This window comes from Balaenoptera acutorostrata, chromosome 10 (assembly GCF_949987535.1).
Source record: "Balaenoptera acutorostrata chromosome 10, mBalAcu1.1, whole genome shotgun sequence".
NCBI classification, from domain to species: domain Eukaryota; kingdom Metazoa; phylum Chordata; class Mammalia; order Artiodactyla; family Balaenopteridae; genus Balaenoptera; species Balaenoptera acutorostrata.
This window is the reverse complement of record NC_080073.1, coordinates 86327644-86340792: the sequence shown is the minus strand read 5'-3', so window position 1 is coordinate 86340792 and position 13149 is coordinate 86327644. Positions and strand designations below refer to the sequence as shown.

General features: G+C 42.7%; 2 protein-coding genes and 1 long non-coding RNA gene across 3 annotated transcripts in view; 1 reads left to right on the top strand and 2 right to left on the bottom strand.

The window, feature by feature from the left end:
• The window catches only part of LOC103016137 (uncharacterized), a 115793-nt gene that overhangs the window by 62724 nt on the left and 39920 nt on the right, over window positions 1-13149 (bottom strand). The gene's annotated exons all lie outside the window — the stretch shown is intronic.
• On the top strand, window positions 198-8260 carry LOC103017252 (histone H2A type 1-C). Its single transcript, XM_007177373.2, has 2 exons — window positions 198-756; window positions 8103-8260. Exon 1 carries the CDS (start codon window positions 249-251, stop codon window positions 639-641), a length of 393 nt encoding a protein of 130 aa, XP_007177435.1. The 5' UTR covers window positions 198-248; the 3' UTR covers window positions 642-756; window positions 8103-8260.
• On the bottom strand, window positions 8258-11893 carry LOC103017519 (uncharacterized). The gene is made up of 4 exons (XR_450561.2): window positions 11809-11893; window positions 9970-10162; window positions 9749-9823; window positions 8258-8904 (listed from the first exon to the last, which is right to left on the bottom strand). It is a non-coding gene; the product is annotated as an uncharacterized LOC103017519 (long non-coding RNA).

The following is a 13149-nucleotide window of genomic DNA, read 5'->3' as shown; positions in this document are numbered from 1 at the left end:
TGCGTCTTAGTTAATTGGAAGACAAACAGCAAGGCTGTCATCTATGGGCAGAACTATGCAAATGAGGTATGGAAATAGAGCTTTTCTATTGGCCACTTAGGTGAATCTTGGTACTAACCAATCAGACAACCGGACTTACTCCCCAGGAAATGCCTATAAAAGCAGCAGTGTTCTATGTGTTTTCAAACTTGGTTTGCTTTGGGAAATATTTTTTTTTGTTTGTTTGTTGTTGTTTTTTTTTTTTTGCAATGTCTGGACGTGGCAAGCAAGGTGGTAAAGCTCGCGCTAAAGCGAAGTCTCGCTCTTCGCGGGCTGGCCTCCAGTTTCCCGTGGGCCGAGTGCATCGCCTGCTCCGGAAGGGCAACTACGCTGAGCGGGTCGGGGCTGGTGCGCCGGTGTATCTTGCAGCGGTGTTGGAATACTTGACGGCAGAGATACTAGAGTTGGCCGGTAATGCGGCGCGCGACAACAAGAAGACTCGCATCATCCCACGTCACCTGCAGCTGGCCATCCGCAACGATGAGGAGCTTAACAAACTGCTGGGCCGCGTGACCATCGCTCAGGGCGGGGTCTTGCCGAACATCCAGGCGGTGCTGTTGCCTAAGAAGACCGAGAGCCACCACAAGGCCAAGGGCAAGTGATTTGACAGGGATTTGAGTTTCCGGAAGTGCTTTCAAACCCAAAGGCTCTTTTCAGAGCCCCCCACTATTTCAAAGGAAGAGCTAACACCACTTGGAATATTAAAAAAAAAGGAAGGTAAGTTAATTTTTATCCAAGATAAGAAATGGAAGAAAAAATTTTCTAGATCTTTAGAGAAGGCTCTCACTGTTACTAGAAATCTGCCTCTCTTTGCAGAAAGTGGTAAATCGGTTAAGGCCTAATGATCCACGAAGTGGTTAGGCATTTCAGACAGTCGAGTGATCTGCCTTTAGTCAGTAAAGCCTAAGCACGGTTTAACTGCAGGAATGGATACATGGTGGTCTCAAACTAACATGCCGAGTGCAATGGCCAGAACCTCTTAGACGCCTTGTTCTAGGCTGCAGACAACTCGTCTTTCCTAATCCCGCAAGGGAGTTAGGCTCTGCTCCCGCTAACTTTCAACGTGTCATCTGAAATTTACCACGTACTGATAGGGGCTTTTGAAAAATTGATTACCTGGAGTTAACATATGGTAGCTTAGAACAGACTAAATCTAGACTCGAATTGTGGCTTCTCCCCACATTTACAAATTGTGAGATTTGGGGCCAATTTCTAACCTGGTAGTTTTGTTGTATGTAAATTGGGGATAGAATGATGGCGGTTTTTTTTTTTTTGACAAACCCCTTAACACCCGTAACCTAGATTAGTGCCTGACATTCAATGAACTAAAATTAATAGAGGTTCAAATGCCTAGGCTCCTAATGCAGCCCCAAAAGGGATAGAATAGGGCTGCAGGCCTCCCTAAAATAGTTAACTACTAAGGATCTGGTAAATTAGCTGCTCCAACCCAAAAGTGTCGATCTGGTACTGTGCAAAAATTCCTAGGATCCTATTTTCCGGGATTGAGTCTCATCAAGTAAACATTTCTTCTGCATGACTCAGTTTGTGCTTGGATGAGTAGGCAAGGAGGCTGAGTAGGCCAAAACTTGGGACCTGTGCGGCCCAGGGAAACGCACCCTCATTCAAACACTCCTGGAGCTTCACTGAAGCATTTTGCGTGGCATCAGTTCTTTTGGACCATTCAAATCCGAGTGTGTGGGGAGAGAGAATCTAAACAGAAGCTGGTTCCCGTGAACGCACTTTTCTCATTCTCATGGTGGCACAGACATTCTGCGGTCTTGAGGCAGCCTCCATCCCTCTTCCCCTCCTCCCGCGCAACCCCCTACCCACCACCCCCACCCTGGCCTTGAAACTACCAGCCAAAGAACTGGGGCTAGAGGGTCTGGGTGTTTGGTGAAGGCAAATTGGCGGAAAAAGAAGTGAGCACCTTGATGGCCGCACGTTAGAATTTCCTGAATTTTTAAGGATAGCCGGAATGAAACAATCAGTTTGGAGAAGGTCCGGCCTCACAGCATTTCAGGTAGGGGTCCACTGAGAGGACCGGGTTCTTTACGCCAAGCATTTCTTGTATGTTGGAGAACTTGGATCCTTAGATTGCAATTGCTTTATATAAGTCTTGGGATACTTTTCATTGACTTTCCAGGTTGCCTTGGAACCCAGCTCCAACACTTAACTAGGTGGGTGACCTTGGGCTAAGTGCTTAACTTCTCCCTGCATCCATTTCTTCCTATATGCCTTTGCTTGTCTTGTGATGAAAGGAGTGGGCTCAGCAGTGTGGGTTCTGAAATTAGAACACGGGGTGCTCGGGTAATGGCCAACACTTAGTAAGCACTTACTGTGTGTCAACATGCTTCCAGCATATTAATTTAACCCAACAATCTTAGAGATAAGTACCATTTCTATATCCCAATATTAAAGATGAGGAAACAGGAAGACAGCATAAAGAACTTGTCTGAGCCCCAAGGTCAGGAAGCCAGTACTTCTAATCACTGGCTATTTTATAACCAACTGCTCCCTAAGAGGTTGTCAGAATAATGAAACGAGTAAAAATTCAATACATAATGGATGTAACTTTGCCCACATACCAGAATGTTACTAATTGTATCCTAAACTCTGAGAAATTTAAGAGAAGGAGGAGAGGTAATCTCCCTGGAATCTACATAAAGGGAGGGAGGTAAATCCTGACAGTGTGCTGGCCACATATTTTTGTGTTAACCAATACACTTTTGATTTAGTATGTGACAAGTGAAACAAGGGGACAAGTGGGGAGATGGTTTAGTAAAGAACCAAAGGACTTGATAAACTAATTTATTGTGGTAAGTGAAGAAAGGAGTTAGACAGGGCTTGAATTTGAATTCTCCCCTCTGGGCTTCAACAGCAAAACTTTGTATTGGATTACTTAAGAGTGAATGATACATTGTGTTAATTTTGTGTGTTTCATTGAGACCTCCTTAAAGTCAAGGACCACATCTTGTTAAATTGTTGATAGCATAGACCCTGGCATACAATAAACACTTGATAATCGGACACTGAGTAAACGTTGAGCTGAGTCAGTGGCTGGGCCATCAGGAAGTACTCTTTGTTCTAGAGGGTCAGTTTATTACCAGAGGAGACATTAATTACACACCAGACTAACTGCTAATAATATCTTCTCCTACCAGTAGAAAATCCCTTCTGAAAAATCCAGTTTGCATTGGCAACTTATTTTGGGAGCTTCAAAGAAACACAGAAGGTGCCAATTGATAAGCTCTTACCTAACAGGTACTGCTAAGGGGCTACTCCCCAGAGGACATTCCTCACAGCTCTGGCCTAGCTTCTCCTCTCCAACATAGTTCTTCGCCTCCTACTTTGAAATGTCACTGTTTATATCCAAAAGCCCTAGTTACCACTTGGGAAAATTCTGTAGTGGGCAGTAAACTCTCAGTAGCTTTAGTTGGTTTCCAGCCCTTGAGTAGGTCTCCATCTGCCATGCCTCAAGGGTCCTGGAGAGGACCATTTAAACTGGGGCAAGTTGATGTGAATCGTAAACCCAGGGCTTCCAGTTACTGAAGACACCTGGGCATCAGGGACAAGATATGTATTAAAGGGATTTATAGAGATGTGAGGCTGAAACAGAATCATCGTTCAATCATATAGCGTATTCCGAACAACACAGATCACTTTGATACAAAATCGCCAATTATAAAATCATCTTTAAAATTTCCAAATAATCTATGCAGCAATATCCTTTCCTTTACTCCATCCATTATCCATTCACGTTCTATTTTTTAAATGTGTCATTTGAACTCTTTTTTACAAGTGTGATACATTTTATAACCAGTTGTAAAAAAAAAAAAATTGTATATTTTAAGGTTAGAAGTAGGTTACCTTCTAGGGGTTTGTCATCTGTTGAGCCTGAATTATAATTATAAATGTAAATACACCTGTTAAGTATAATGCATGTGGGTTACTAGAAGACATTAGGAATTTAATTGCGGAATCCCCATACATACCAAAATTGAGAATAAGGGCTCACATGTAGCCCCAGTATTCTTCCCTCTATATTTTATTTCAGTACCTTGATCTTGTAGCAAACTAAGATTAGCATCATCAGGAGATCTATCAAAAGGCAGATTATAGTCTATATTTATATCCATAAAACTGTATTATTCATAAGTAGACAAATTTATGAAAAAACTCAATAAGTATAATCATTATAACACCAAAAGAATTTGGAACATAACATGTATACTTTAAAATAAAACGAATTCTAGGACATGGAATTAATGTAGTCATATTGAAAAAAAATATCAGAAATTCATTGGACTTAATTAGATTACAGTTGTTAGTTAAGTTGTAGTTTAGGCAGGGTGAAAGAACAAGCATCTCTTAAGACTTAGACTTACACATGTTACTTACAGTAGAGGTTCTTCCTGAAAGAAGCAAGTGTGCTAAGCTTCAGGGTCTCTGTTGTATGTTGCTGGTCTGCCAGTTGGAGCTTAAAGTTTTACCACATTCCTCACTCTCATGGCACCAGGCAGCAGCAGCTGAGCATGTCTATTCTTTCCTGTACTCAGTGATAGCCTGAGCTGAAAGTACAGGCCTTGACTTTACACCATGACAAATTGCCCTTGCATTCAAAATCTATCTCAGAATGGCTCTATCTCAAAATGCTCTAAATTTTAGAACCTTGGAGCTCAGTACTAGCCCCTGTTTACTCTGTCTCCTTGATGATTTTATCAGTAGTGTAGTTTCAAAGTCTGTCTATATGCAATAAACTTCCAATTTTACATCTCCAGTCCTGCTGTCTTCCCTGAAATGCAAATGTGTGCATACAAATTTCTACTTGACACCTTCACTTGAAACCCTACCAGGCCTCTCAACCTAAATATATTCAAGACACAAGAGTTTACATTATGCTTCTTAAGCCTGTTATTCCCTCCAATCCTCCCCAGCTCCGTAAATGACATTACTTGTAAGTCCATTTGCTCAAGCGAAAATTCTAGGAATGAGCCTTGCTCCCTTTCCTTCATCTCCACAAATACAAACTATCTGTAAGTCACTTCACCTATACCTTTAATACATATCTTAATTTATTTACCATACTCCTTACCATGACCTGAAGAGCCATCCATGACCACCCTGGCCTCTGCCCACCTCCCTGACTTCATCTCCATCTCCCTGTCCAGCTACACTGGTCTCTCTTCCACCTGCCAAGCCCTTTGCTGCTTCAAGAAATCTGTACTGTTGGTCTCTTTCTCTGCAGTGCCCATCCTCTGATTTTTCTTCTGGCGAGCATGTTCTCAGCTCTTCTCCAGACGGGCCTATCTGAAATAGACCTACCCCGATGTATTAAAGATCTAAGGATAAAATACAAATACTAGATGATATTTTAGGGAACACTTTGTATAACCTCAGTTTTGTATGTGTGTATTTTGAGGGGGAGGTGTCATTATTAAGCCAGGCAGGAAATACAAATGCCATATAGGAAGGGACACAGACCACATAGGACAAAAATAAATTTAAGATGCAATATTCCATAAAAAGAGTAGAAAACAAGCAGTAAATTGGGATAAAGGATTTGTAAAACATTATACACAAAAGGTTAATGACTTTAATTTACAAGGAAGACCTGCAAGCTGCTAAGAAAAGGGCAAACAATAATAGAAAAAAATTACTGAACAGGATATTTTATACCTTTTATTAAATTCAAATAGTGCATATGAGAAAAAACAAACCAAAATACATACAACTGTTCACCTTCCTAAAAGTTAGGTTATGCATATCATAGCAACAAAGGAATAGCATTTCTTACCTATGGATAGACAACCACTAAAACCAATAATACTTAGGATGCTGAGGATGAGTGCCACAGTCATATTATCTTTTGAGAAAATTTCCTGGCAATATATATGAAAATTTATTAAGAGACACTCAACCTTTTGTAAAGCAAAGCAGTATCAGACAGACAGATAGATAGATAGATAGATAGATAGATAGATAGATAGATAGTAGAAACTAGGGAAGAGAGGGGGTCTACCATCTAGAAATAAAAGCCCCATTATGTGAGGTTATATGAGGAGAGATTGTTAACCTGTATAAACATGTGTGTAAAGTGTTAAAAGGAGCATGAATTAAGTTTGTAACTTCAAATATAGAAAGTAAAATAAAAAAGTTACCTCCCTCTGCTCACGTCTCACTCCAAGTTACTTTCTATCAATCATCTTGTTGAGATTCTTTAAAATACAGTCTAAGATTTTATTTATCAGATCCCTTGTTGTTTGCCTCTCCCCATTATACTCTCTGTTCCATGAAGTGGGACCTGGTCTGTGACATCCTAACATCTAACAGAAGGCCTGGGACTCAACTCGCTGGTGAATGAACCAGGGAATGGATGTTGTAGCCCCAAAAGCCTTCTCAGAGCCCAGAAAGCACATGTGTATCTGAATTTCTGTATAAAAATGCCCACTAACCATTGTTAATACACTGCCTACTGCCCTACGCAGCTACTAGGACAGCTGTGAAATTTGGAAGTACCATATACACCATTTGTTTTCCACACTCTACCTTTTGCCAGGTTTCTGCACTAACCTCACCAGACTTAATGTCTCCTGATAAGCCTCAGTGACCCAGGAAGCCCAATTTCCTTTAAGGGCCTGTTTTCTCTGCTGGCTGATACCATGTATAAAAGAATCCTCTTTAATACCCTACTGGGTCTGTGGTTACTAATGCTTGCTTAGAGTCATGGAAGGAAAAGATCACACAGCTGATGTGTGTGACCAAATCAATGCTGTTTCATCCCCTTACAATGCCTGCTCTGCACATAAGGGTACCTTGGTGGCTTTTACAGTCTAATGCTGGATTATACAGTTAACACGATCATCTACAGGGTGAGTTTGTTGAAAATTTCTATCATACATCTCCACGCCCTGGCATGTCACATCCTCAGTAAATACTCGGAATGAATGCTCAGAATTAATGTGTTGGCAACGGAACTTATATCTGCACGGAAACGGAATAATCACTAAGCTGCAGGGATTTGTGAGTTTATTTCCGGGTGATGTACCTTTTCAGCCACCACTCGGTTTTAAATTCCAGTTGCTACATTTGGAGGGAGATACATGACTGGTATTTGAGCTACTTTGTCCAAGATAGGCCACTGACCACATGTGACATTTTAAATTTAAATAAAATAATGAGGGGCTTCCCTGGTGGTGCAGTGGTTGAGAGTCCGCCTGACAATGCAGGAGACACGGGTTTGAGCCCTGGTCTGGGAAGATCCCACATGCCGCGGAGCAACTGGGCCCGTGAGCCACAACTACTGAGCCTGCGCGTCTGGAGCCTGTGCTCCGCAACAAGAGAGGCCGCGATAGTGAGAGGCCCGTGCACCACGATGAAGAGTGGCCCCCGCTTGCCGCAACTAGAGGAAGCCCACGCACAGAAACGAAGACCCAACACAGCCAAAAAAATAATAATAATAATGAAACTAAAAATTCAGGTACTCAGTTGCACTAACCCTATTTCAAGTTGCTGGTGGCTTCTACATTGGACGGATAGATGTAGAACATGTCTGTCAATGCAGAAAGTTCTATTGGTAGCACACTGGGCTAGGTACTTTTTGTCCCTCTGAGCTAACATGTTCAAGTGCACTTAACCAGCTCCCTCCAGGTAGCATCTGAGGATACAGTTGCCTGATAAAATATAGAATGCTCAGTTAAAATTGAATTTCAGTTAAGTGACAAGTAATTGTTTTAGTATAAGTATGCCCCCAAATATGGCATGAAACATGCTATAATTCAACAAAAAATGTTGTTTATCTGAAATTCAGATTTAACTAGGCATCTTGTATTTTCATTTGCCAAATCTGGCAACCCTATCTGAAGAGCAAAATTAGAGCATCTTCCCGGGGAGGCTGGGTCCTCTTACCATGGGGAGTGTGTATATGAGGAAATAAAAGGGCTGATACACAGAATGAACCAAACTCATTATGAGGAAAGAGGTTTGTAAGTTTTTCTGCATATGTTGAGGAAGGTTAAGAAAGAAGTTCCCAAATACATTTACTTTGGTTTCTTCTCTCCCCTTAGGTTTCAAAAGCTTCTCACTACAAAGAGACGCCTAGATCCAGAGTGTCTGTCAAACTCATCAATTCTCAGAAATAAATGGATTGGCATCTGTGTTCTGACATCTTTGATTGATTCCGCACCTGCAAATTTTTTCCAATTAAAAACTCACTCTGGGTTTCTTTCTTCGTGTGTACTGTGTGTCTTGGGGATAAGGAGAGTAAAAGGGAAGGGGTGGTAAATATTACTGTGGAGAAGCTCTCTTTAGTACAAAATGTACCTAATTTCTTGAATAAGTAATACATTCACAGGGTTCAACCAAATCAAAATACCAAGGTATATGTGGAGAATCCACTCCTCACTGGATTACCCCACTGCTCCCTAGGTAACGTTATTTTCCTTGTGTATTTGCCTATTGTTAATTCATGCTGATGTGAGTCAAGAATGAATGCATTTTATCTCCCCCAATTTTCATTCTTAAAAGATAGCAGACTGTATACACTTACTCGTTTCTAGAACAGTGTATCTTGGAAAACTTTCCAGATATGAACATAGGGGGCATCCTGTACACTGTCTCATGGTATTGTACTGTGAATGCATCACCCAGTACAGCACAGTTCATGGAACCTGTCTCCTGTTGGTAGGCACATAAAGCAATTCCAGAATAACAAACCCTGATGTACAGCAAAATGGAAATTGTTCTAATATTCCTCTGGGATGGTGGAAAATGAACAGAAATTCAAGTCACTCTTGGCTTGGACTCAAGGTTCTTCTCCTTAAAAACTGTGGCTTTAGCCAAGCTCATTTTGAACCCCAGTTTCTTCATCTGTAAAATGGAGGTAATACGTACCTTAAGTAACTATGAAAATGAAAAAAAAAATGTTTGGAATTCTAAAGAACAGCACAAACAAAATTATTTAATTTTTCAACTTCTTTTGTGAGAGTTATATATAATAAATTGTAATAGGATCAGGCTAATATGGTACCAAGACAGAGGAAGATAGTTTCATTAATTACCTGGTTAAATGGACATTTCCTCACACAGGAGTTAGAAGGCACACCCTCCCAATCTGCCTGCCCCTTTGCCCCTTCTGCTCTTTCATCTTAAGTCAAGGTCAGGTTTTAAGAATGTTTCTGCTACTCTAGTGTCTGTGTATTGGGGACTGGGGGCCTGGATGGTCCACTGCTGTATTGCCAGCTCTCAGCTGGTGTCTGACATTGCCTGGCATGTACTAATCACTCAGGAAATAGCTGATGAATTCCTAAGGCTGGGTTGTAAGAAGGACACACACAACTTAGTCTTAAAAAATACCTATATAAGTCTATACAAAATGGTTTGTGTGTGTACACACATACATATACATATGCATGTACACACAGCACAGACATGCAGTGAAATATTCTGGAAAGACATGCGAATCTGGAATGAAAATACTTGGGTCTGTATTCCAGCTCTGCCATTTACCAAGTGTCTGACTGGGGGTGAGTCACCTGCCATCCCTGAAAAATCAGGCTTTTCATCTGTAAAATGGGATAATAGTACCTCCCAGAGTTTTGAAAAACCAGTCAAAAGAGAGCACATGAGAAAGCACTTTGTTCCTTGTAAAACCTAACATAAACATGTGTAAGATTATATAAAGATAGAAGTAGAGATAGAAATTATCTCTCACCTGTTGATCTATTCACAAATGTGGGAAGTTGAAGAGGATGCTGGGATTTCCAAGTTGGGATTTGCCAGCTTCCACCTGCAGAGATTGAGGTGACTTAGGTTGTGATAAGCCAGATCACTGCCTGCTTCTGGCAGCCACTCCCCCATGGCTGGAGGAAGCTTCCAGAGGAGTGGGCCTGGCAGACATGTGGTGTTGAAATGGCAGTGGACGCACCCACTCACCTGCCACGAGGTCTCTTCCAGGTGCAGAAGCAGCAGCCCCAGTGGACTGGATGGGCACTTTGAACTCAGCTGAGCCACCTTTCCAAGAGCAGAGACTCCTAAGACAGGGATGCTCCAAACTGTGGCTACTCCAGTTTGCGCTCAGCTTGACTCCCTGGATATGGAGCATCGCCCCTACTGGTTACCTGTGCAACTTTGGCAGAGAAGAGAAATATGTGCAAGACCATTAAGGAAAGGGGGCCTAGGTACAGTGGTTCTTTGGGAGGAAAGAATAAAGGAAGGGAAGAGCACAGAAGGAAACTTCGATTTCCTTTAGCTCAGTCCTTCAGGCTGTGGATGAAGAGACTGGGGCCCTGAGCAGCTGGTCTCTGTGTGGTCACAAAACAGATCAGCGGTTTGTACACGTCACCCACAGAGTTATATTTCTGCCCTCGCCGTCTTCATCCTCTCAGGCGTCCAGTGGAAAATCTACATGTCATTTTGAACCTTCCTTGCATTCTATTCTGTGTTCAGGGTAACATGGGTAGCCTGGAATTGGCCATAGCGGGAGTATATACACAACAAGAACTGGCTACAAGTCAGTATTGGGGGAGTTTTCCTTAAGAATCAGTTGTTAAACCTTTACCAGCACACCACTACCTTAAACATCCTTTGTTTCTACCCCATAAAGATACTCTCATACCTCTCATGACTCTCTCTGTCTCTGTCTCTCTCTCGTGCACACAAGTTGGCTCACACTATTGTGCTGTTTTCCTACCTAAAAGGGTTCTGTCTCACCTCCCAAATGAGCCCCATGTCTCTGGGCTGATTTAATTCCCACAGTCCTATGATCCGCACCTATTGTGGATTATTCTGCATTGTTTCCCATCTGCTGGGTTCTCATATCGACTTCCCAAATTTTATGAGGAACCCTGACACACTCTTCTCACCCATCCTCACCTGCCTCACCCCTCACTTCCTTCAGGCTTTTGCTCAAATGTCACCTTCTCAGTGAGACCCTCCCTAGCCTTCCTCCTACTCCCAGAGGGGAGAGATGCCTGCTGGGAGGGTGGCCAAGGTCTGGCGGAGAGTGATGCTGGGAGTGTGGACTGTCAGTACAGCATGGCTAGGAATGTCATGAACAAAGGCACTGCTAGGACACAAGCAGGGCTGTTTAACCAGTGACCCCAGGGATTTCCTCTGGGTTGCCTGGCAATGAACTGGGAACAATGGCTGCTTCTCTCCCTGTGGGAGAATCAGCCAATGTTCTCAGGTGCTGGGAGGCTGGTGCTCCCAGCTGAAACCCACACAGAAAAGGTTTCTTCTCATTCAAGTCTGGTCTCGTGTTTTCTCTATGAAAAGGAACAGCACAGGCACTGGGTCCCCTTCTGGAGCACAGCCCCTCTGTGCATCAGGCTGTTCCCTTCCCTGGCACGTGACTCAGAGCTGCAGGAGAGCAGGCACTGCGCATCTGCCGACTTCTGCCCACGAGTTCCAGCAGACACAACTGACACTGTGCCTGCCAACCGGACAGGAGCCCAAAGTACGAAGACCTGTTAGGAGGAGTTAATGACCTCTAGAGGAGGGAGTCGGTGGGAAGGAGTGGCTATAAACAGCCTTCATTATGGGCTGAGATCGAACTTTTTAATCATTATTCTAATCACCTTGTGTCTCATCTTCTCAAATGTTCTCCACGAACGCTACAAACCAACAGCTCTTTCTGAAATTTCTTATTTATCCCTTTGTATTCCTCCCCCACCCCACCCCCACACCCGCCACCCTTTCCTTTGCCCGTTTTCCTGCTCTCTTTCCTCTCCATTTAGCATCAGCTATTTTTTAAGGAGCACTTTTTAAAAGTACCTTGTTTTCACACTAGGTGGTCAGTGTTGAAATACGTGGAGACTCTGCCACCGCTGCACTCCGCGCATGCCCCAGTGGGACCCAGTCACGCCGGAACTACAGGCTCAGCTCGGGTTTCCGGTGCCGGCGTCTGTGTTATGGAGCCGCAGAACGGTCCTCTGGCTCCATCAGTAAGAACCACGCCGCTCGGATCTCACCTGTGACTCAGAAGCTGTGCCTCAGAATCAGACAAATATTACTTGTTATCCAAATTTACTGCTATCTAAACTAGAGTTGGATTGGGAAGAATGTGATTCCTACCTCACTTCATTAGATTATAATGCTCACTCAAGCACTAACTTATTTAATCTTCATAATGTCATGAGGTAGGTGCTATTATTGTCCCATTTTGTAGATTGGGAGACCAAGGCACAGAGAGATTACCTAACTTGCCCAGGTCATGTACCTGGTAAAAAGGACGGATGGGGGAAGTGTGCAGATGAGAATAAGACGCACACAGGGAAGCAGCTTCATAGTGTTATTGGGAAGGCAAATGAGGTAATACAGGTAAAAACCTCAGAAGAGCGCCCAATCCGAAGGGAACCCTCGACAAATGCTAGTTGCTGTTTGCTGCTATTATCATAACAGTAATTATCTAATTACACAATGCAACCAGTGGTCTAGTAGCCCAAAGAGCTAAAAACTGTCTGTCTCTTTGGAGGCTTTGTTTGCTTTAATTTGGTTATTTGTTACACCAATTTTATATTGTTCTCTGGACTTTAGTCTTTAAGAAATACCCTGGCCTCATCAACATGTTCCACCGGGGCCTCCCATTGGTCAAATCTACTGGAAGCCAGAGAGCAAGGGAGCCTGGGAAATGTAGTTTCCAGTGGCAGCGGCTTCGGAGAGTTAACAGGCAAATGAGGGAAACAATGAGAAATTCAAACAAATATTTCTGAAAATCTGATGCCTGAGCATGAGACCTTGTATCTGCACTCAACCAGAGGTACACTTCCATCCTGAAGTGCAGAAAGGAGCAGAAATAAGGCCCTGCTCCTTTTTTTAATTTTTAGCTGAGTTATGATATTCTGTGATGGAAAGAAGTGGGTATACAATTTTAAGAAAGCAAGAAGGCATTTGATTTTAAACAATTTACTCTTTTTATTTGTACTCAATCCAAATGAAGTGACTGCAACTTTGAAGGCTGGTTGTTTTGAGTTCTGGAACAGTGTGAAATAATGAAAATGAAAACACAGATGTGGCCATCCATCAGACCCTACTTTGCAACCCTTCCATTGCAACCCTACAATGCGACCTTGAGCAAACTATTTTCCCTTTTCATCTTCAGTTTCCTTGTCTGGA

Excerpts from the sequence above, each read along its gene's own strand:
- LOC103017252 (XM_007177373.2), top strand. The coding sequence starts at position 249 with ATGTCTGGACGTGGCAAGCAAGGTGGTAAAGCTCGCGCTAAAGCGAAG.